General features: G+C 40.4%; 1 protein-coding gene across 2 annotated transcripts; it reads right to left on the reverse strand.

Annotated features, from left to right (window-relative positions):
- Positions 1-493: 493 nt before the first annotated feature.
- Positions 494-25,210, reverse strand: ttc39a (tetratricopeptide repeat domain 39A). 2 transcript variants are annotated; one of them, XM_018673338.2, is made up of 21 exons: positions 24,922-25,210; positions 23,600-23,650; positions 23,350-23,400; positions 22,846-22,899; positions 15,974-16,078; positions 10,140-10,271; positions 9,374-9,414; positions 9,036-9,103; positions 8,845-8,909; positions 8,587-8,686; positions 7,973-8,038; positions 7,020-7,128; positions 6,768-6,835; positions 6,610-6,669; positions 5,864-6,025; positions 5,099-5,190; positions 4,566-4,686; positions 3,529-3,640; positions 3,162-3,276; positions 2,807-2,923; positions 494-2,590 (listed from the first exon to the last, which is right to left on the reverse strand). In XM_018673338.2, the coding sequence occupies exons 1-21, from the start codon at positions 24,972-24,974 to the stop codon at positions 2,476-2,478; spliced, it is 1,857 nt and encodes a 618-aa protein (XP_018528854.1). In that variant the 5' UTR covers positions 24,975-25,210; the 3' UTR covers positions 494-2,475. The 2 variants fall into 2 exon arrangements, with proteins under 2 accessions (XP_018528854.1, XP_018528855.1); XM_018673339.2 differs by lacking the exons at positions 22,846-22,899; positions 23,350-23,400; positions 23,600-23,650; positions 24,922-25,210 and adding an exon at positions 19,833-20,188.
- Positions 25,211-25,266: the final 56 nt, after the last annotated feature.

A 25,266-nucleotide genomic window follows, 5' to 3' on the forward strand; every position in this document is an offset into this window, starting at 1 on the left:
ACCGCCCCGTCAGACAACTACCCAATGAGGTTCCACCTACGCGCAGGAATCTCAAACCCACAGCCAATCAGATTCGTGATCACATTGTCCTTCGCTAAAAACATAAACACAAGGCAAAAACCGTCAAATGAGTCTTTGTAATTGCATGTCAGGGCAGTTTTACCTTTAACAGCGCTGGCCTCAAAACATTACTTGATCACCCACTCTTTTACTGTTTTCTTGATGGTCAATTTTAAGTCCCTTTTGTGTATTTGCAATTTCATATAAATTCTTTACTGTTCTAATACCCCTTGTCTTTTTATCCCGGGCTGCCATTGCTTTGCATATCAATAAGATGAGATGACTTTACTGTATCTAATTAGGTCACATGTATGAGAACAACGGGTACAAGCACTGCCTCTTATGTTCAGTAAATAATATCACTTGAACTGTAAACACTGTACATCCTACTTCTGTTTGAGGTGCACAAATGTCAAAAAAAGACAACACAAAATAGGATGTGTTTTTTAGTTGCTTATCATCATTTCTTCTTAAATTACAGTAGAAACATTCAGTATGTACAGGAATGTCATTCTGCTCAGTGGTAGCCGTGCCCAGTATAATATGCTGATTGTCAACATCACAATGCCACTAAATTTGGTTAGAGTTTTTCTTTCAGCTACATAAGTAAAACAAAGGGGAAAAAACAAGCTTGATTAATTATTATGAAATAAGATATGATTTGTTATTGGAATATTACAGAGAGTGACTGCTGTTAAATCAGTAATAAGAATACATTTCCCCCACCATTAAAAATATTGAAACTGACTCCTAGTCATCATCTTGAATCCCAAACCTTGCTCTAATCATGAATAAATCAGCAGTGCTCTAATTCCAACACTTGAGACACCATCTGAGCTTCTAGGTTTTGGACACCGTTGCTGGGACACAGCCCTTCAAATCACCTGACCACAATTAGAGGTGACCCCTTTCTGTCTTATCATTTCAATCATTACAAGTATTTGTTCATGTACAGATTATTATTTTACACAGGATTGTGGTTACGATGGTCAAGTCTTTCTAATAGGTGGTTGTAGTCAAGCATGGCTGATACATGAGCAGCAGAGGATGTTCACAAAGCAGGAAGACTGTGGTGGTTGCCATTCAGAGCTTCTTCACCCACTAAAGATGCAACAGGCAGACAAGCACGCAGTCCTTTGCTGCTTGGCGTGAATGGCCTGTTTGTTCAAGCTCAAGTACTGTTGGAGCCCGTCCCACACACCAGGAGGAGAAAAGGAGGGAGTCTGCCTTTCTAAAAGACACATTCATCTGTCCTCTTAAAACGGGACAATTTGTGTAAAAGGTGCCATTTACAATGTATAAATGTAAAGAACAACTCTCACTGCAAGTCTGATAGGCTTTTTTTTTGACTATGGAGAGTTTGCATGGTGGGCTGATTTACAAAGCTTTGTGCAAGAGCCATTACACATAAATATAAATACAACAGGACTGTGGATTTGATCAGTTTGTCAGGAGGAGGCTGAAAGAAAATAGTCCACGCGAATATGTTTTTGTCTTTCAGTGTTTCAGCAGGTTTCAAGGAAAGGAAGAAAACTTGAAATAAACAATATGATGTTCTCTCGCTCTGAGAAACACTATGAACCTAGTATAGTGTCGAAAATAGTGGACCCAGCATTCAGAATCTAATTTGGTCATAGTGGTGAACAAAAATCTGAGCAAAGGTGAAATCGGTCAACAAAAATTTATCAGATGTTTCAGTACAAACAGTCTCATAGTTCTCATGGAATATGTGGTGAGTTGCATGATAGGATATATAACAGGTGTCAAACACATAATGATGTGTCATCTCTACTCATTTTTATCAATAATCAGTAACATTAAATTAAAAGAAGTGGGAGTACTTTGTGACAACCAAAGCCAAATGGTGCTGCTGGCCGAGTGGAGTTAGTGTTGGTAATTTATAGTGGACTGTTTGGTTCTCTGGCTCCATGAGGTCCAACCCCAGTGCCCTAAACTGGGCACATTTTTATCCTGGGGTAGTAGTGGAGGCCCTCTGCGGTATGTACTATATAAATGTTGTCTTGTTTTCTACCCTAGTGCGCCCCTTATGGGTGGCCAAGGTGCTAGACAAATAAGCCTGCTAGAAGCAATGTTTCTTAAATATAGGCACATTTTCTGAACTGGTCTCTATTTCAAATCACATGAGGAAATGAATTTCATCATAATATATCTTTGGAGGAGGGCGTGGTACACCCGCCTAAGCCTGTCAGGGCCACATAGAGCTGCAGTTGCCCATGAAAGTGGCACACACAAGAAAAATAAGCATCTCTCTTCCTCTGTCCACTTGATGAAAAAAAAAAAAACACAAACCACCCGCCTGAATGGGCGGGGCGGGGCAGGGCGGGGCTGAGCGTTGCATTGTGGGACTGCAGAAACAGAGAGCTGTCTCTGCTCTAGTGTGCCCTCCTCTGTCTGCTACGGGCTGGAGGGAACATGGATGCCGTTCTCCCCAGTGCCCTTGGCCTTGTGCAGAGCAGCCTGAATACGGAAGTGAGTCCGTGATTCCATTGAGTAGTTTTTGTAATTTTGCCTGAAAAAGAGCGAGAGGAGTCATTTACAATCACATCGATATTAAATTTCAACCTTAATCAAGTTCTTATTTCACACATGGCGCTGTAATAAACTCATAAACCACAAAGATGGTTTACAACAGAAAACACTTCTTGTAAAAGTAACTGAAAACCACAAACACATGTGGGTGTGACACACAGACTCTCTGACTTATGTTGTGTTTAAAAAAACTCACTTTGCTGCTTCTAGGAGTTTGATAGCTTCATCTTTTCTGCCTTGCTCCAGACACAGCAGACCGTGCTCCAGCAGGGCATTAGGAACCAGGTAGTGGTCATACTTGATCTGAGTCTCACTGGAGATAATGTCAAAACACAGTGGTTACAGTGTTCATGGAGGTAAAGTCAGTATGAACAATTTGACTCTTGTACTGTGTGTTTTTCAAAACAGAACTGCCTTTATTCATCGGAGGATGCACAACAAATACAATTGGGCTAATTGGTGATGACACGTTGCATGAAAACAGAGCATATCTGTTTCTTGGGTTGGATTATGTCTGTACATGTCTGTGTGTGTAACTGAGAGAGGCTTACTTGCAGAGGACGAGGGTAAAGTAGTGTTCGGCCTCCTCTTGGTGCCCCAGGTGTTTGAGGCACAGTCCCTTCAGTAGGCTCAGCAGACACTGATCATCTGTGGAAAACTCCGTCCCTGACAAACACAAAAGGACAGTTAAGAAGCTAACAAGCAGCTCTCCAACCTGCACAAAACTGGTACATCAGCACTGGACAAACATCCCCAATAACTATATCTACAAACAATACAATTCTCTGAGATGTTTGGATTAAATATAGCATCAGTATAGCATCTAAAATAAATACAGCCTACCTTAATATCAAAAGAAGAGAAAATGAGAATTCAAATCCAAAGATCTTTGAGAATGTGCTAAATAATTTTGCATACTTGCGCTGCTCTCAAGTTTAGCCTGTGCTTCATCCAATGTTTTCAGCATGCCCTCCGTCAGGTCTCTGTGTTTGCCGATGACTGTATAGCCGTTCCATATGTACATCATCTCCTAGACAACACACAAATACACACACATCACACAAAACCAACAGTGACTGAATTTGTATTGATACACATGAACATGAAATGCGTTTTACCTCAGCCCTTTATGGCTTGACTCTAAAAGTGGTTACCCTTGTAACACTAGTTCTATGAGCACAGATTAAGATCTCTCCAAACTGCACAGTTCAGCCGATCAAGACAGAGCTACCAACCCCTGCAAGTACATATTGTATAAATGCCCACAGTGCCATAACCCAGTTGCCATGATGTCAGCAACACAAATGGTGGCAGAATGACAAGGTTAGAGGGCTCTACCTCGAGTCTCAGCACATGGTCTCAGGGATCAAGTGTCCTACCCAGAGAAAAAGGTTCTCTGAGTCACTCACTTTCTGAGTCAGTCCAGCTGGATGATAGACTTGTGAAATGAAGCCAACAAACATAACCAATAAGCATTGTTCTCTGTTAGCCCTCTGACGCTTTTGCTACAGGATGAATCAGAACAGAGTTATTCATCATAACCCTGATTCAGCAAGCACAGGGTTACCTCTGCAAACTAATCACACAGCTGCTTTTATTCAAGATTCAAGATTCAAGAAATCTTTGTTGTCATTATGCATACACGTAACAAAATTTTGTTTGGTAGCTCACGGCTGATTTTATGGACAGGTTAGACTACAACAGGTATTTATACAGCCTAAACCACAAGGGGTTAGTGGGTCCAACCTAATTGGCCATTTCAGCACCTGGTCAGCACCACCCCATTGGGTTAATGGGGGAGGCCTACAGAGGTTCTTATAGGCCAAAGTGTGTGTGAAAGAAAACTACAGAATTTCTGTGACATTTTAAATCAGATACTTAGAAGAAAGAATGCAACATAATGTAAAAACTGTAAAAATCCAGTCATGCTGAAACAGGCCTTATCCAGTACTGACCAGTGGAGGAGCAGGAAGAGGAATTGGGTTTTCTGCGAGGTAGCGTCGGGCTTTTCTGATAGCAAACTTCTCAGTGGGTAAAGACTTGCCAGCTATTTTCTGCTTCAGCGCTGGGACCTGCCTGAAATATAAAACAATATCTGATTAAATTCAGACACATGAATGTCAGTAATAAAGAGACAATATGTGACACACTATTTTTGTGGATGACATACCTCACAGACAGTTTAAACATGCCAAAGGTCTGATCAAATTTTGAATTACTAGAGTATTTGTGCAGCTGGTGTGCAGCCCGTTTATCTCTGTGTCAGCAAAAAATGTAGAATCAAAAACTACTATTACATTATTCCTCTGTTTAATATAAATTACATTCCTCCTTCTTATATGACTTCATATTCCCTCTAAAAGACATTCTCTCCCAGAAAAAGTGATCATGCTATTATAGATATACAGTAACTGTCACACTGAATCATCTCTGTTTCACTGTGGTTGCTGTGAGTAGTTTCGGTAACGTCCAAGCTCTTAGCTCGTACCTGAACAGAGTGAGCTCAGTCTCCCCGAAGGTTAGGCAATCATCCTTAGTCAGCATGCTGAGGTAGGCTGCTTTCATATACGCATAGGTGGCCTGAGGGACGGGAAAAAGTGGTTACTACTGCAATCCCATTTTTCCTTTCATAATGAGATGAGGAGAGAGAGAGAGAGAAATAAAAGCTATGATTGTGTGGAGTTCAAGGAGTCAGACCAGGGCACCAGAACTCAAATACACTCTTGGTCTTGAGTTTGGTTTCATGACATTAAAAGCCATTAAAAGCTGCTGACTGCGCTTTCTGTGTTTCTAAAGAGCATAAAGTGTACTTAATTTTCTTTTTCATTTTCATCATCATCAAACATTTAATAGAATCTTCTTGGTGCTCTGTTGCTGCCAGGTGAGAGAGAGAGAGAGCGGGGGACTGACTTGCAAAATAAGGTGCCAGGCTGGAATTGAACTAGGGAGCAATTTCTGCACAAGCTATGGATCATAACCATTAAGTCACCAACACAACTAAACTGGTGGTGATTTTATGCTAGAACGATTACATATTATGTTTTCCTATGAGCTGAGAGAGGTCTGTGACATTTCTGTCGATGAAAACTACTTAGAAAACGACTTCAAAATAAGGCTGATGAGGTTATTTTGATGAAAAGTTATTTGACACTAATGGTCATTTAACAACAGATGGACTTGCCTAATTTCACATTTGAAATTTACAAATTAGCCTGAACATATTCAAATCCCAGGCTACGACTATGATGCTCACCTTGGACCACGAGTTCTCCTTGCTGAGCAGGTCCGCGTAGAAGTAAGCCATCTTCCAGTGCCTCTTGTACGTGAAACACCACATCAGCTCCCAGTAGCACATGTGGTGGAACTGCTTCCACTGCTGCTGAGCCTCACAGCACTCCTCGAAACGCTTGATAGCCTGGAAGCATACACACAAACCCTGAATACCTCTCCTTCTTACACACATTCAAACTCACTCAATACAAATCATGTTTGAGTGAGTCATTGATTCAAGCAAATAGATGGGCAACCTGAATTCAGAGTTTACAGACCAACATGTCTTCATTTCATGCTAAAATTTTGTCTACTGCTGATGCCATGTTTTAGAAATAAATGCAAACATATAGTATGAGTAAGCAGCAATTACTTCTCTTCAATTTGGTAATTACATTATAAGACCATCTAACTACAACAAGTTACAGAATTAAACCACTGCTAAGTAAGTGAAGTCATCCACACAAAATTAATTACTTTTAATATACATATGCAATCAAGTAGAAAGGTTGTGGTAGCAAAAGTGTTTCTATTAAGTGTGAATTATGTGTGAACAATTATGAAGACCAAATTCAGGCTGACAGACACATGGACACATAAGACACTTAGAAACATCAAGAAAACTGTAATGCTATGATGCTTAATAATTAAAAGTTTACACATGAAAAGTGCAGCGGTATGTTTGTATGTATGTATGTATGTATGCTCTGCTTTTTCATGCATACTCACAGCATCCAGGTTGCCTTTGATCTCTTCTATTCGACCAGCGAAGAACAAGAAGATGGATCCCTGTGAGAGAGGAAATCAGCAGTGAGTAAAGAAATGTGACACTTGAAACGTGAAAATAAAAATTAAGTCAATAAATAAAGTGTTTAATTCTGGCAAACCTTGGGGTATTTTTTGAGATATGGCTGCAGCAGTTTCTCAGCATCTTCAACGTCTCCCTCTCCGGTGCCTGTGAGAGAAATACAATACCAAAACAACTGAGTTGCTTGTCTGTCTTTGTGGTTGGCTGCAGCCGCATGCATGCTACAAATGTGTGTGTGTGTGTGTGTGTGTGTGTGTGTGTGTGTGTGTGTGTGTGTGTGTGTTTATGTGTGTGTGTGTGTGTGTGTGTGTGTGTGTGTGTGGTTGCTTACCTAGTATGAAGCTCATGAAGGTATGGTAACAGAGAAGCAGCATGTTACAAAGGAAGGACCTGAATGTGCTTTCTGCAGAGCCCTCCTGAAGCTGCTGGAGACCAAACTCCTGCACAAACACACACATACACACACACACACAATCACACACACAGTCACAGGCGTAGACAGCTTGAATTAAATCTTGTTTCAAGGAAGATCTTTTGGTAAATTAGCAGTAAAAGCAACACAAAGAGTGCATCCTAATGCATTTGGCAGAATTTTTCTGTGTTTTTTGAGTGTGTGCTGGAGGTTGTGTGGCGTCTGCTTGTCTACCAGAGTACATTTAGCCATTCAGTCTGAACAGAAAAAGGTCACAGGTAGGCCTGCGTGCAAAATGTGGAAGTGCCTTATGTAAGATAAGCAGGATGGTGTTAAGATCATATTAGCAGACCTCTAGAGACCGTATGATGTGTAGTTTTTGCAACCAGAAGATAAGGCAGTTACAGAATAATATCCAAAGTAATATCAGGATTATTTTGTATGGTGATTACAGCAGCTTAAATTACTCTTTTAGCACAACAGATACTGGGAAGTTATGATCCAGAGAGATTGTACAGTCATTAGTCATTATGATCAAAGCAAATTTTCAGTCATTCACACATAAAGCTCTACAGCTGTAAAAGTTTCATGTCACGCTTTTACTAAAAGTGTCAGGTTGTCCATTGTCAACTCAGTAGTGAATATAGGAGTTTGACCATAAATCACAGGGAGGTTTCCTGTGAATCAAGGAGCTACTGAGAGTGAAATCACAGAAACAGTTTATGAATGATCCACAAAGTTTTCAGAAAGGATGTGGTGCTTCACACAGAGCAGAACAATCCACCCTCATATTCAACATTCATAACGAGAGCTGCTACATCCTCAGTCCTACTGCCGGCTGTAACTGGCTCCCGCTCATCAGCAGAACTTACCTTATTGCCAGAGAAACCAACAAACTCGAGCAGCTTGAGCGTCCGCGTGGGCAACATGGAAATCATCTGCAGGAAGTAGACAAGCAGTGTAATGGATGAAAGGCAGTATGGTGGTAGGATTACAGGATCCTTTCTTTAAAATTACATCACGAGTGGGTTCTAAGGAAATGATCTTGAATTTCCTGAACATACTGTACAAAGGCTTCCACTGCAAATAATTCTGCAGGTGAACAATCACAGGAAGATGTGCAAATGTCTAGTAACCCTAGATAATTACTTGTTCATTACCTTTTCACTATACTTGTTTCTTAATGACTATCCTGCACTTATACTTAAAAGCTGATGGTAACATTTTTTAATCTTTTGCAATAAAAATATGTATAGAAATATGTATATTTTTGATAGTTTAGATGCTCATGAATAAACAATTAAGCAGAAGAGGCTGATGAAAGTGGTTGTAATCAAACATTCATCAATCAGTGCAACATGAGGAGCATTAAGCTAAAAACACACTGATTAATAAGCAAGTGGTTTTCATTATTGTTCACTTTGAGTTAGGCTTAAGTCCATTAATCCCTCAATGCTACAAGTAATGCATTATGCTTTCTACTTACTAGATTAAAGGCTCCTACACCTAATTTAACACCACCCTCAAAATGGCCATGGTTGTCGCCATGAGTGTATCCAGCAGACTGCAGGACTGTGTGAAGCTCTCTGTAAGGTGAAGATAATTAGAGAAGGTTAAGAGCGAGAGAATGCAGGGTTTTACAAATTAATGAGGAACATGGAAAAAACATGTAAGATCTAATAGGAAACTGGGAATAATTAACACAATCTTGACAAGGCCAAACAAGGACATTCAGGACACGCACTTGTACGTCTGATAGCTGTTCCTCACTTTGATTCCCCCTTTAATGAAACTGATCATATTTTCATCCTGCATGGGGAAGAGGCAAGAGACCAGGAGAGATATGAAAAGGGGGGGAAAGCTGAGTGAGTTTATATCAAAGTGAGTTTCAATATAACATAAATTTATCAATGGCAGCTCACTCTTGCTTCTGACCTGTAGGAAGGTGAGTGCTGCCCTCTGCAGGAGACACTCGGCGTAGCAGACTTCAGCATGGAGTTCCTCTGAGGTAAAAATGATTACGCTACAGTTATCCTATCAGTCTGACAGAGCCTGAAAGCTCAGGAGAGCCCAGGTGCTGCAGCGTAATGCCCAAACACACATACAGATATAAACATACATACATACACATGCACATATAGTACTTTAACAAGAGTGCACATACACTCAACTGAAAGATTCAAATTAGTTGTCACTGCTTTTAACACATTTTACACATGTTCACATAGACTCTCATGTAAAGCATCATCCTGTCAGTTCAGGGCTTCACTGACCTTCTGTGAAGTTTTTGGAGAAGCTCGACTTCTTGCGGTGTCTGCAAGCACAAAACACAAAACTGCCATCAGTCATCAATCATTCTGTGTTCCACCGAAAAAATTCATAGATTGTTTTTCAGCAGTGTTGCACTGTCCTGCATTTCTATGCTTATCTTGTTTCCTATGCAAATCAGTGACTCAGCCGCTTTCCAGTAAAGACAAGATGCTGAGCTGCTGCAGGATGAAGTTACCACAAGGTGCTGACAGTGCACTAAATTTTCTAGTCACAACATAAAAAAAAAAGGACTGCAGCTCTGACTTCAGATCAGTCGCAGCCTGAAGGAGAGTGTGTGTTTATCAGGTTGGGCTAATTAGATCTACTGTTAGTCCAGTTCTGAGTCATGACAGAGACTCTCACAGTGTCTCAGGACAAACTGCGACAGGCAGTTGTGACATTCTTTAGGTCAGTGAGTCGGGATGATCTCAGCATGTTCTCTGGTTTGGGTCAGATGTTACATATACGTTCAAAAGATACAGTATCATGTGCTGTGTGTCTGAGTCAGAAGGATGAATGCTGATCAAACTCCCCTTCTTCACCTTTTATAACCTAAAAGAAAATGTAGTTTTCTAAAATCAAACTTTGTGTTTAAGGCTGATTGGCTTTTAGGTGACAAAATTCACTTCTGCAGCTGATTAGAGGAACTTCAAAACAAAATCCCCTGTCACAGTTTATCGGCTTGTTATCTATGTATTATTTCTTCATGGTGTTGTAAAGAAGTCTCACCTCTGACAGATAGCCTGGGCCTCCTTCATGGTGTTTCCTGCAGCCAGGATGTGTTGAGGGTCAAAGGTCATCATGGCCTGCATCTCTAGGATAGTGGCGTAGGTCAGAGCGTGGTACATGCTGTCTTTGGTTCTGTAAAAAAAAGAACAAAAAAGGCCATGCACAATATTGGTTTTCGGTTATGCCACACTGTCCTGAAAAATGAAAGAGGATGTAATATTAATGATGTTAAACCTCACACAGTGTTGATTCAGATAGGTGATGCCCTCTTCCAGGAGGAAGAAGAAGGCCTTTTATTTAACTAAGAGAAATGTTAAAGATTGACACTGTTGTCACTTAGCCAGGCCGTACAGATGAGATGTGGAACAGCGTGGCCTCAGAACATGAAAAAAGCTGTAGTCTGATAATCATTTCTTGCTAACGACAGTGAGGTGACTGAATACTTGGAAATACAAAACTGCATAGAAAAAAAAAAAACAACTGAGGTCTATTTATACCTGTGGTTACCAGTGTGTCACATCACACCCTATGTTTAACAAGAACAGCAGGTTTTAAAGTGATAAAGTAAAAGTGTTTGATGTCACACACATTTTTTCCAGTAGATGTACTTGTGGTTCCTGTTGTTCCAGTTCTTAAGTAATTATTAGCACTAATTCTTAAACATAAACAATAAAAACATTGATGTTTATATGCTGCCCTCCTGCAGTCATAGTTAATGGTTTAAATAGCTTTAGACATTTTATGTATTCTATATTTACTGTAAACACACTCATGAAGACATGAGAGGATCATTTCGGTCTAACATACAGGCGGAGGTGTGTAGACAGGAATGCTGTTGGTCTGCATGACTGACATATCTTTGTTGTTCACTACAGATTGACTCATGTGACTTGCCTCTTTGTTGTTGTTCTGAGCTCAAACCAGTCATCTTTCATGGACACATAAACTATTTTCCAATCCAAGGACACGAAGTGCAAAGACAGGCCATCGACTCTTAATTGTGCTCAACTTTACTTTTATCATAAGATGTATTTAGACTTAATGGATTTCTTTTTCTCTATAATGTATCCATATCCAGAAATAAAAGCGGTGTTATAAATGTGACTTTTAGCCTGTTAAAGTCATGAAATTGCAGCAATACATCCGGGTTCCTGGTAGCAGACAGACAGAGTTTACTGAGCTTCAGGTCCCCGCCTAAAATAATTAATGTAATTAATTCTAATTCAGTGACCAACTGGTAAACAAGAACCAACTTGGCAACAACCAGGAAGCAACAGCCGACTGTCAGAGGAGGCGGAGGTGCAGAGAGATTTGCCTGCCTTACATTTCCATTGCGTCAGGTTTACTTATGTAAGACGACAGACCAAACTCACTCAAGCTGAGAAACCTTTTCAGACGGAGCTGTGAGGTAAATTGAGTTGCTCATAGTTGTGTTTAAAGTGGTTGGGAATTCCAAATATTTTGCAGCAGCACGCAGATATTTTTCAGTCAGCATCATTTCAGGGATACAAAGACCTTCATCCTGAAGCTGGATCTCCCACATATTTGCATCTCAGTGCTCTGTGATGCCAGGGAGGAGCTGTGTTGTGCTTTCTGTAAAAATGCACACGCCTTGTATTCAGTTCTGCACGTGTTAGTAACAACAAGGAAGTGCAGCAATGACCAGAGCGTTGCTACATGCAAAGCAATTATTTCTGTCAAAATAAGTCATTGTTCCCTAAAGGTTTTGATTGTAATAAGAGGTGACACAGTGCGAAAGCTAAAGAAGTTAGCAGCTAGGTTTTGAGACATAGCATGTCACGAGTCACAAAATATTCACATGAGCACAGCCTAAAGAGGAACAACGTTACATTATCTTAGCAAGAAACCGCTCCATCAGTTTCTGTATTAAATGTCATACAGCTACACATTTACTGTACACCTCCTGCACTCACTCCCTGCTACAGCTGCAGGGACTCAGGGCAAGAGAGCTTTATGGGAAAATAAGACTGCAGTGTTTTGGCTGTACTTGGTCTGGTGGCATGTTTGAACAGAGAGCTGGCAAATAAAACTAAGCCTGCTGTTGGAAACATGAGGGATTTAAGGGCTGATCAAGAAAAAAAAAAAAAAACTCTGATAAACACTTGACTGGTTACTTAGCAAGCATGTTTCTACAATGTTGTGAATGAGTCTGCAGTGGTTCTTTGACTATGACTCAGAGGAGGAGAAACATATAGCCTGAGTCTCAAATACCTGAATCCTGTAATATATCACCTTAAAGAGTTTACAGGTTTATATAACATGGTATGATTTGATCACTGACGTTGACATTGATGCACAGACAGTAGCTCAGACTACAGAACCTCTGGTCAACAATATCAAAATAAGCTGGTATCTTATTGAACTGTCGTGTGATCCATCTGTAAGACCTGAGCTTATATATATATATATATATATATATATATATATATACATTGAAAGCAACTTGTGGTTCAGTCAAGTCTGAGTCTTGCTCAAGAACACAAATCTACCAACCTTACCCTAAATGGCTGACAAGTCACTGCCTGAGCTAAAGCTGCCGATCAGCTTCCTCTCCCCAAGTTAACGTCCCTCAGTATCTATTCTGATATATGTAGTTCACATCAGGAATATTGTCCACATTAGTAATGAGTAATGCTTAAGTTTTTCGGTGAAAAACAGACAATTCAATTCAGTGTTCAATTCCCAATCCCACACCTACCAATGAGAAATGTGTGTGCTGTGTGTCTCTTCCCACAGTCACAAAACATGACACCATGTGGATTTTAACTTTTTTAAATTGGTCATTAGTGTGAGAGCTTTAACCCTGTAGTGACTGACCCTGTTTTCCTGTTGTCCTGTTTTCCATGCTCCAGCTCCTTTGGCCAATTTAAAAAAGTTAAAATCCACATGGTGACTGTGGGAAGAGACACACAGCACACACATTTCTCATTAGTAGGTGTGTGGGTGTGTTTGTTTTATTATATTTGTGGGGTCTGAGAACCAGGAGCCCATTATACTTGTGGGATCCAGCTGAGTTTTAGAGTCAAGGTTACAATTAGGTTTAGCTTAACGTTAGGACTAGGCATTCAGTTATGATGGTTAAGAGTTAAGGGTTAAGTTTAGGGGGAAAGCACTGCTACAGAATGCATTATGTCTATGATGGGACCCCACAAAGATAGGTGTACAAGGATATGTGTATGTGTTTGTGTGTCTGTGTGTTGCAGAGATTGTCCCACTTGACTGCGTCAGCATCTAGCTTTAGGTAGGGGAGAGGAAACACAGACTGGAGAAGGAGAGAGCCAGAGAGCACACATGGACTAAAGCAGAGGACAGATGAACACTTAGGAGGACAGGGAAAGCCTCAGCTGGTGCTTCACATCCTCAGGGCTGCTCGTTTCCCACAGATTAGTCTCTCAATGTTTCACTCTCTCGCTCTTTCCCTCTCTCTCTCGATGCAGCAGATGTTTACACACCTTACATAATATTGTACATTAGAAAGTTTGATGCCTCTGGCCATCAGCTTCCTCACAAAACCCATTTTTTGAGCAGCAAACAGGAGAATTCGGAGGAGGGTTGTGGGTGTTATCAGGTTTTGTACAAACCAAACAAAATAAAGCCACATCTCAATTAGATTAGAGTGCTGCATTCAAATGTAAAGCGACACTTTGACTGCATCCATACTGTCGACTGAATTCTTTTGTTAAAACTGGGGAGAGTCTGAACTGAAGGACTCAACGTTTGTTCAGAAACTTGCACTGAATATAATTAATTTAACTCTTGAACTACTTTCACAAACCTAAATAAGACATTCAACTGATAAAACACTACAATAACGTACCTGGCCAGATATCCTGGACAGAATTACCTAACACCTGGTTTTAATCTGCACTGATTTCTGACACTGTTCCATTGTATGTGTCAAATCCAACCACCTGGGCTCAAAACAGCTACAAACATGTACATATTTGCACCTAGTGTTTGTTCAGGTGCACTTCAGAGACTGAAAGAGGAAGACATAGCCCACAGAGAGCTGTGGTTGGAATATGGAGACAGAAATCAGGCCCTGCTGGCCTAACAGACGGCTAAGGATCAGGTGGCAGCAGCTAGAGGTAGTGCCAAGGTGGATTAAGGCAGATTTTCCTTCAGGTCGGAATATTTCACAAATCCTGATTTAAATACTGAAGCATATTATGTTTATGACACCAGGATAGTCACTGAGCAACAAAATATTTATGTAATGTTGCAACAAAAGTCTGCATAATTAAGCCTGAGCTAAGAAATCAAACAAATTACGCCGATCAGCTCTTTTTTGATACAGAGGTAAAAACACCAGAGTGACAACAACACCAAGCTATCAGTGTGTCTCCATCTAGCCTTAGTACAACATCACAAAAAGAAAGTACAGGCTGACAGGAAGCGGTTCTCATGTCTCATCATAAGCCAGTTCTGAAAAGAAGAAACTGGGGCTAAGGAGTGGCCCACAGCCCCAGAGAGAAGAGACAGTGGGTGGAGGACAATAGCCATGGTGTGATAAAGGTTGTGATAATAGTTGAGAGAATGAACAGTGAACAATAGAGTAACTTGATGACACAGTGGAATACAAAACTAGAGGTAATGGTGTGAGTCTGGAGAGGGAGTTTGTGTTTGTGAATCAAAGCTGCGTGTCAATCAAGTAAAACTTATGGCAATAAAACATTAAAGTTCACTCCTCAGTCACCTGTATCGTACTTCTGTCTCTGGCCCATTACTGGATATTTAAACCTTAAACTTATTGCTTGTGTACTTCCTTTGGCAGAAACATTATTTTAAAGCGTCAAAATATACTGGTCATTGTGATTCTCAAAACTTTACAATGACAACTCAGTTTTTCATTTTCACTGAGCAAATACACTGATCTAATTTCTTTTAGGAGGGCAGCAATTTGCCTGCAAACATTAAAGGATTACTCCGGTATTTTTGAACCTGGGCTGTATTCTCCCACAATTTTGCCAGGTGCCTCCTAGATTGCATTACAGCAGCTGTTCACAATGGCCAGGTGCACTGTTCTAGCTCAAAATGGCAAAACGGTCCTTGTCAATCATTTACACCCCCCCCCAAAAAAAGGGAATATAAGGCACAGATACAAAAATACTGGAGTTATCGATTTAATATTTAACCTTGTAAAGGTATATTAAATCAAATGAGGTAATACAGTAAAGACTGCTGCTTACTCATCATCATAACAGAGGCAACAAAATAATACACATCTCTGCCACCCAATCCGAACTGACTTTCAACTGCAGAGTGAGATGAGGCTGTACCAGCAGGCACTGAGCTCAAGTCAACATCAGCGTGCTAACATGCTCACAACAACAATGCTAGCATGCTGATGTTTAGCAGGTATAATGTTTATTATCATAGTTTAGCATGTTAGCATGCTAACATTTGCTAATTAGCACTAAACCAAAATGATATCATCCAAAGGCCTTTTTCCAAAGCAGACATGAACACACAGAGGGAAAAACTTGCTAATGATATTAACAACGACTGCTTTATTCAGGTGTTCCAGTGAACCATGACAGCGTGGCAGTGAGCCAGCATGAACAATACTAGGACCCTGAAACTGAAGCAGCTAAATGGAACTCGCTACTATTCATTTTATTATTTGTGTGTGTGTGTAACTGCAACTGAGAGCCCAGAGCACTAAAAATACAGTTGCTTGCATGCATAAAGTCAGCTGTTTGTCTCTCATCCATTATACTTGTCCATGAAAGCACAAAGCCAGGTGGATCTGAGCTCCGCTACAGGTGAGAACAGCAACTATATTAGAATAGCTGGCTCAAATTACATCTTACCTGCATCTGAGCTGGGTCTGCGCCTCCTCAAAGTCATTTCTGAGAAACAGGTCCAAGGCGGCCATACAGTCTTCCAGTGCCAGGGACAGGTCTGACCGCGAGCACCTGAATAACAAAAACAAACACACAATGTGGATGAGGAGGGTGAAAGCTGGTCAGGCTGGGAGTCTAATGAATTTTTAGTTTAGTGAGAATTTTCTATCTCTACATAAAAATCACTCTGAGCAAATGATACACAAATGAGTTGATCTGTTTTATTATAACTGATAAACTGTATGTACAAAAACACATGTAAATCAAATCATATTTTCATAGACTGGGAATCCAAACAGTCTCTAAAAACACATTTAAGTGGACTTTCTTTTAATCTGCAAAGACTCAGGAGGATCCACATAATATCCACGTCATCTCACTCTGTTCTGCCAATCCCCGAGTTTCCCTTTCTCTATCTGTCTCTCTCTACTGCAGTGACCCTGTTCTAATTTACAGCAACAAAAGCAGCCTCCAAACACGGACCTACAACAGAGAAAGTGGAATCTTCATATTGTCTCTGTTCAGTTTCTGCATTTATCCTCTACTAAATCCTTTCCAACCTGTCTATTACTTCTCACTAGAAACGGAAACAGAAACACAGGCAGTGCGAGCCAGACAAGCAAATTGGCTCAAGAGAGTGCTTTGCTGTTCGTGTTGTTGCTGTTTGCATTACACTGCACATTACAGAAGGAATTAGCATAAATTACAGTACTTGCACAACTATCCTCTTTTATTTCAGCTAACTTGGGGACCAGTTTTTAACAGGATTATTCATTAAAGATGAAGAACAGATGCTGCTGCCACAAATTATTTGTGTATCCTCCTCTAAATGCAACATACTGTTGTGAGCTGTCTTTGTGGAAGCCCCTGATAATCGTTGATGAAGTTGCTGAGTATTCTGACTTCATGGTGCACATGACCTGCACGTGACGACTGTCAAGTCATGACTGAGAATCATGCACAGTTCCCTCATCACAAGGCTCCCTCCTCATTAGCTTCTTTTATTATATAGAGGTCCCGCTATATTGCCATTAAGAAGATCCCTCATTATGCCGGCTTTGCTTGATTACACCTAACCAAACAAAGCTGGTATAATGCCTCCCCAGTGTGTGATTTTAAGTATCACGCCGGTGTTACGGAATCAGAGGCGTGACATGTAACATATTAGTGCTGGTGTCTGTTCTGCCATGCTGTCTCTCCATGTTACACAGGCGCTGACCTGGCTCTGGACTATCCCCACTGTTCCCCTCTGCATTTCTGTATTTGCACCCTTTATACACAACGGTGAGACAGAATAAAGCCGTAATACTCTTGGCTCAAACAAGACTGTGTAAAAGGGGCTTTTGATTTCACTCACTGTGCTGATGATGGATCTGCTTAGATGTGTGTGGAAACCCACAGCATGTGACAAACATTCACCATAATGAGTGAAACAAATGCATTAAACTGTAAATCTGAAACACTAACGGCTGACAAGAGTGCTAGACTAATGTTCATCAACATCAAGATGATTCATTTCTTTTATATGGATAATGACTTGTTTATCATGTTGAGTGCTACTTTTTTTTTTAACAAATATAGTTATTTGGTATTTATGTTCATTTTTATGATATAATGCTTGAATAGTGGCACATTTCTGAGTTGTTCATTTCTTATTATTGATGTGTTTGTGTGAAGTAGGAACCTGGCTCCTATTTTGTTTCATCTTAAAATCCAGTTTGGTTTTCCAGGCCACCATATTGATCATACGAACATGACAGCTGTGCCCCATTTACATTCAGCGACTGGAGAGCAGTCAGTCAGTATTACCTCTTTAACACAGAGTATAAGATGCCAGCTGCAAACATTAGACAGACGCAGAAGAATAGAAGAGAAGAAGCTGAGCAAACACAACTAAAGCTAATGTGTGTAGCAGCAGTGACTAATAGACAGCATTCAATTTACATTCCTGCCCTTTAGAAACATAGACAAACTACAAAATCATCTCTCTCTCTCTCTCTCTCTCTCTCTCTCTCTCTCACACACACACACCACCACCACAATAAAGTAGCACACACACTGGTGCAGCACTGCCTAATGACATGCGGGTGACTGCTGTGTTCACCATATGACCAGCTGCGAGCTGAGCTTCCTGATAACAGCACACAAAGTCACTGCTGTCAGAGCAGCATGCATGTTCAGTGTCCAGAATTTAAAAGTTAATAATAGCATTAATGTTAACACTTGTAATAATAAAGTTAATTTAAATGTACTGTTCTACAATTGAGTGCCTTCAGACAGTAAAAGAATGAGACATAAAAGGATCAGTAATATGAGCATTAATAATGTCAGGAGGAAATTAAAGCAAGGTAACACACTGTATATATTTTTATCACTGTGTATCTGTTTTTTATGTCATTGATTTCAAGGATAATGCTGTAGAGTCACATGTCTTCCCCCAGTGGCCAATGACTAAACCCAACCAGAGCTTTCTCTGCTGTGTCGTAATAGTTTTCTCTCTGTGAGGGTGCAGTGACTGTCCACTGTCACTTTTACTCAAAACAACAAACTACATAGAAACAAGAAACAGCCAGATGTGGTTAAGCACAGTTTTTAGTGTCAGTTCTGTCTTTGGACATGCAAACCAAACTTATCATTGCATTGACTATATTCATTCCCTGGATCCTGGAACCTATAACTGAACTAAAAACCAATCTTGACTCTAACCTTAACCAAAACCACCAAGTGTAACCACAACCTGAAAAACAAGTCTTCACCTTATATTCATTTTTTGTTATTCAGTCCTCATCAATTGATTACAGTCTAATCACCTGTTACACAAAGAGTACAAGCACAACCTAATAAATATTAAATGTCAATAACCGTCAAGGGAGAGGCATGTGTGCCTGTTACATAATGGCTTCTAATGCTTAATAGTTTTGTGTTACAGGTCAAACTTCTTGGTGTTCAAATTATTTGGATGATTCATGGACAAATAATCAAATTAGTAAACTAACAGCAGTGACTACAGTATTCTGACAGTGTTACTGATGAATGGCTTCATCGTTTCCTTACAGCTATAAACAAACTCAACTGGTCCTGGCTGACTGGAAAACAACATTTTGGCAGGTTTGCATCTTAAAGACAACCTGAAGAGAAAATCTGATCAGATTTCAGTCAGTGAACAAAGATTATCACCCAGCACAGAACATTGTCCTTTAAACAGAGGGAGAAATTGACAATTGTATGAAGGAAAGAAAAGGCATGACGACCAGGACAATGAGGAGAGTCTGTTAGCTTCAGGATGTGCATACCACACATTGTCTCCATAATTTAATTGAATTTGAAGACAGCAAGTCTGAAATTCTGGGTTTATTTCTCTAGAGAGCAAGTTGCACAGTGACGATCATTATCAGGCAAATGCACACACGCACACACACACACACACACACACACACACACACACAAATAAAACCACTTAGTACACAACGACTATTCATAAACACAACCCTGCATGTGCTCATGCAAACCAACACGTAAGCTCACACACACACCGGTTCAAGAGTGACGAAGCATTAGTCAACTCTGGGCCACAGAGCTTTCACCATATTTATTCCAGCTGGTATAAGATGTTCTGAGGCCTCTTTGCGATCGGGCAGTGACACAAAAGAGCTGAGCTGCTCCTATAATAAACCAAGCGAGTTTGTCCACATGCCTGAGTGTCACAGCTTGAACTCACACACACATTTCCCTTTACATCATGGGAACAAAACTGAACAGAACATCTCACCAAATGTATGACAAAACACACGCCATCCCAACACGCAGCAGTGATGAAGTATCTTACCCGTTTGACAGAGTCTCTTCCTCTCCTGACATTTTCATCTGGCAAAATGTGTGTGTGTGTATGTGTGTGTGAAAGAGGGACAGAGGAGAAGACAGATAGAGAAAATTGCAGAAGTGAATGTGAGCCTGGGGCCTTTACAGCAGAGCAGTGTAATGGTCTGTGTCTCTTTCTGTAGCAGCAGCAACAAGAGCAGAAGCAGCGGTAGAAGGGCAGGCGGGTGAGAGAGAGAGAGAGATAGAGAGAGAGAGAGAGAGAGAGAGAGAGAGAGAAGGAAGAAATAGAGACAGAGAGAGGGAGAAGAATGAAGAAGAGAGGGAGGGGGTGAGAGGAGGAGGAGGAAAGGCGCAGCAGCAACAGCAGCCCTTAATAAGATTGGGATGACTATCACACATGAAGAGAAGATACACAGGCTATCTGTGCTGCTCCCCCCCCCCACACACACACACACAAGCCTGTCCCACCTCTTCCGATCATCATCCTTATGCTACACACTGCAGTCTCTGCTCCAATTGGCTAATGCTAAATCGGGGGCGGAGCTCAATGCTCACAACTCATGGCCTGAGGATTTTCATATAAGATATGAAACTACCAAAAAATACAAAGCTAGGAAGAGGAAGAGAATGACAGCTAAAAGAAGAGATATGTAACAATTAAAAGACCTTCTTTCATTCCAGACACAAACACCATCACATCCTTTCTTCTGCTATAGGTGACTGAGAGAAACTGAGATTTAAAAGATGGAAAAACGAGAGTGCTGGTGCGTTGTGAGCCCGTCCGGTCTGCTGCAGTGGCAGAGACTGAACACTGCAGCGACTGGAGAGTCCAGAAATAGAAGACACAGATGCAGCACGGCAGCTTCACACTGTGGATACACACGAACTAATGTGAAATCATAAATGAAATGTGGCCACAGTGCCAGGTGTTATGGTGTTTGATCACCATAAAGAGCAGCTCACCACTCATCTATTCGATGGTGTGTGTGCGAGTGCGTGTATGTATGTGTGTGTGTGTGTGAGGGAGAGAGATGTACAGCACTTGAACGCTTTAGTTCAGAGAGAACTGACTTGACCTTCTTACTGATGAAAAAGGCCCATTATCGAGTGTCAGAAAAGTGTTTAATCCTTTTGTTTAATCCTTTTGAAAAGCGCTAAGAAGGATAAATGCCCTCTGATTAGAACAAAGCATTCATCAACAATGAGAACAGTTTTAGTATTCAATCAGTCTATTTGAGACTTGTTTTGTGTGATGTAAGTGTTAAGAAAGCTTATTTATTTACCTCTGTCTGGTAACTGCATTAGGGCTGCGACAAATTACTATTTTCTTGATTGACCAGTTAATCGGTTTTGTCTATAAAATGTCAGATAATAGTAAGAAATGCCTGTAAAGTCCAAGTTGATGTCTACAGCTCTGCTGTCTATATTCAGCACTGTTTTACAACATTCATCTTAACCACAAAAATTATTTCTCTCCATCAAACCAGAGTAGAATACTAAAGCAGATATATACAACCACACATGCACACTCCATTAGCAACACTGCTAAGAAAGCATAAAGATCATACTCATGTGACTGTGACTAAGTGCTCATCACATTTGACATATTTTTTCCCCCCATAAAAACACAATCACAAGAGCACAGCACTTTGGCCTAGCACAGATACACGAGACTAAATAGATCTGTCTCTATAGACTGTAACAACAACAACAACAAAATAACATGGAATTGTTGTTTACATCTCTCATGTGTGTGCTGTGAGGAGCACAGAGAGTCATGGGTTTAAGGTGGAGATAACTAGATTTGATACGCTGCTGTCCTCATGGTGGAGAATTGGATCTGTGTCCTAATCTCATACTCCAGAATAAGTAATTGTACCAATCCAGTGATTATAGGACATGGTGGGACTTATCATATAAAGCAACAGGTCTTTTTGCTGTAAATTAACTTTAAACTATTTTCCTGCAAAATATAACCTGTTGGTACACATGGGAAAACTTAAAGGTGCTATATGTAAGTTTTTGCTATTGCCACATAGCCAACATTTCAACAGCATTAACATCTGTTTACTTACTAGTCTAGAGGAAATGTTGTGAGTCCTGCATCAAATTCATTCCTTTACTCGCTGAGAGCAGTCTCCAACTCTTGTTTTGCTACTATCACTATCATTTTTTTTTCTACTGAAATTAGCATGCTAACCAGCTAGCCCCAGCCAGTCCCATCTTGTAATACCACTTTGCAATAATCTGTCTGTCAATAGCTTTCAGTCTGCCCTCAGTCCAGTCAAGTTATTCTAACCTCTCGTCTTGTAAGGGCAATAATGATTAAAACTCTTGGTAAGTAGACAGCTATTGATACTAACAATAATTATGTAGCGTTAGCAAAAACTTACATATGGCAATTTTAAGTAAATGAGGAAGCAGGCACATACTGTCAAGTTATTTCCAAAATATTGTAATTTTTTTTAAATTAACAGCTTAAAATTAATATATTTAAGATTCATAGATGTACAGTAAATGTGCAACATGTACGTCAGCAACTTTAACTCTGTTTAGTTTTTCCTGATCATCCACGCTCTTTTCCTTCCTAATAAATGCTTTACATGCCTCGAAACACAATGCAGGATTAGACTATTGCATATGCAACAGGTTTGTATTCACACTCACCCAGTCATGACTTGACAGAGAGAGTTGAGAGATGATGTTTCTCTCAGGTTCTGCCTGTCTGAATTATTAACAAGGTGAACACCAGGAAGAAGCTGCACTAATGCCGGTGACCTTCTTGTGAACTTTACCTCAATGTGTCACTGATATATCAAGAGAAATCCTCCAGGTTACAATCTGTTCACACCGGCTCACAGATAGGTGAGTAGCATTACATAACAGCAAAGACGCAAAAGTACCATGACAACTTTTCAAGAAGAGTTTTTGCAAATGAGACATTGACGGGTTTTTCAGAACATTTCTGTTGTGATCCAAACCTGCTTTATGATCAGTCAGAGTTCACTCCACAGTCTTACCCATTAGATGGATTTGTCGATTGCAGACCATCTTTGTTGTCTGGCAGCTGTAACCTGAAACAGAGGAACAAAATCAAGGCTGTTTAGAGAAAAGAGGACAATCTCTGGGGACGAAAACCAGCTGAAAGAAGAGCTTTTGTTTGAGGAACATGATCATGAGAGCCATAGAAACACAGACAGTGATATATGTGGACATTCCCAGGCAACTTATTTTTTTGGCAGTGATTTACTGAGGATCTTTCTTCAGATATTAACTCGAAAAAGTTTTGGGAAAATGTCTGTGAACTCAGTTGGGTATGGGAACAGTTCGTAGGAAAGTTTTGGTGGTTTATTTAAAAAATATGTATCACTTGCAAACAGAAGGTTTACAGAAGGTAAACTTTCCTTTAAAAAATGGAGTCAACATTTAAACTGTCACCCAGAATATGCATTTATCTTATTTTATTTGTCTAATTTATTTACTTAAATGTACAGCTGTCTGGTTGTTTATTTAAAAACCCTTACCTGAAGTCTGTGATGATGGGATCCAGGTCTGGACTGTTTATGACTGACAACCTGAAAAGAAATAAAAGTCAGTCAGTGTATGACTCAGCATGTCTGGAGTTAAAAATGATGAACTCAGAAGCTTCAAATGTATTATTATATTCTTATCGAATGTGTTATTAGCACTGTGAGCAGCAAAGGGTTTGTTGTTTTTCTTTGTGACACTGTTCCCAACTGTAAAAATAAACGTGTGGGCACAATCTGACCATACCGGCTCGGGGAGTCTGGGCTGTCAGGGACGTCTTGTGCCTTCTGGGCATCCCTGTGAAGAGGTCAAAGGTCAGTTTAGCTAAGACATAAGAATGGATCTCATGACGGTGAGAGGAAGTCTCATCTGACGGTGCGGGGAGGACTCAAGAGTCTAGCACAGATCCTTTGCAGAGCATAGATGACAAAAAAACGGTATGTTTGAATAAGAAAAACAGAATATGAGAAAAAATAACTGCATGGAAAATAACAATTATTATAACTTTTATGTAACTGGACAGTCTCATTGAGATCAAGACCCTGAAATAAAAAGAGACAAGACTCAAAACAAAATGCCTCCAGTCACACACAGACATATACAAACAGCATCAGAACCACAGACATCTCTAGAAATGTTCACATTAAACATTTATACGTGCCCACTGGGATGAGATGTTCGGTTTATACGGTGCAAAGTAATGGAAGGCAGTCTTCTCTTACTTAATTAATTTGTCAAACTGAATAGTGAATGGAAAAGGTGCTGACGACCAGACGTCAAAAGGAAGCAAATGTCAGCACAAGCACAAAACTAAGTGGAGCCCCCTCCCTGTGGCTGCAAGTTTAAGATGTTTAATTAAGAGAGAGAAATACAGAAACTGGATGTTTAGAATTTGTAATTTTGCTGTGTGTTATTTTTAGACCATTTTGAACATTTGATCCACAACAGCTTTAAACCACAAAACCCTCCACTTTATTCAATTCAAAAATCTTTTCTCTATGTAAATAAAATAAAAATAAAAACATTACATAAATATCTTGCTTTTATTCAGGAGCTCGTTTTGTCACACTGTCACTTCACTGTAATACTGCTTCACCACATGATGACTGTAATGTTGTCTAACAGGCTGCAGATTGGCAACAACATTGTCCTGAACCTCATCTGCAGTATTTTTTCTGTTGTCTCACGGTGATTTAAAAAAAAAAAAACAAACAGTGAATTTGCTTGTCAAGCACAACTTTTTTTCTCTGTCTGAAAGAGAAGTGGCAGCTGTTGTTATAATGGGATAACAGGAATGACTCATCTGATCTCTCTGCTGCACAGACACACAGGGATAAACTTCACAGATCAGGTTTTAGACACTGAACCTGCTCAGAGGACAAAGTGTGAGTGGTCTACAGAGGATCTGGGGTCCCGGACACGTTGGGCTTTACACTTCAAATCTGACAAGGAAGCCCATCACGGTGCCCATGAAGAGCGATTACATTCTCGCTGCTGGAAAGCAGACAAGTATCGACAGGGCCAGGACTTGCACTGATTTCTAGAAGCTTTCCCCCCCTCCTACTCACTTTTTGCTGTCATTTTTCTTCACGCTTCGTCTCCAGCTGCTGATAAAACTCATTCCACAGCGGTGGGATCCGGTGAAACAGCAGAATATCCCGGACAGAGCAGGTTCACACAGCGGGCATGGATGGACAGACAGACAGACAGAGACAGACAGGACAGGACAAGAGAGGAGAGGAGGAGGAGAGCAGCTCACACTGAGATCACACCGACACAAATAAAGGAAGAGCTGCTGCTGTGCGTCTTCCTCTTTCCTGGCGTGGAAAGGTGTGTTGCCCTCATCACCATCATAATGACTTTCTTATTTAAATGCACGGGAATGTAGTCGCTGCAGGTCCTGGCTTCATGGT

The sequence above is a fragment of the Lates calcarifer genome, linkage group LG17, assembly GCF_001640805.2.
Source record: "Lates calcarifer isolate ASB-BC8 linkage group LG17, TLL_Latcal_v3, whole genome shotgun sequence".
Lineage (NCBI taxonomy): Eukaryota > Metazoa > Chordata > Actinopteri > Centropomidae > Lates > Lates calcarifer.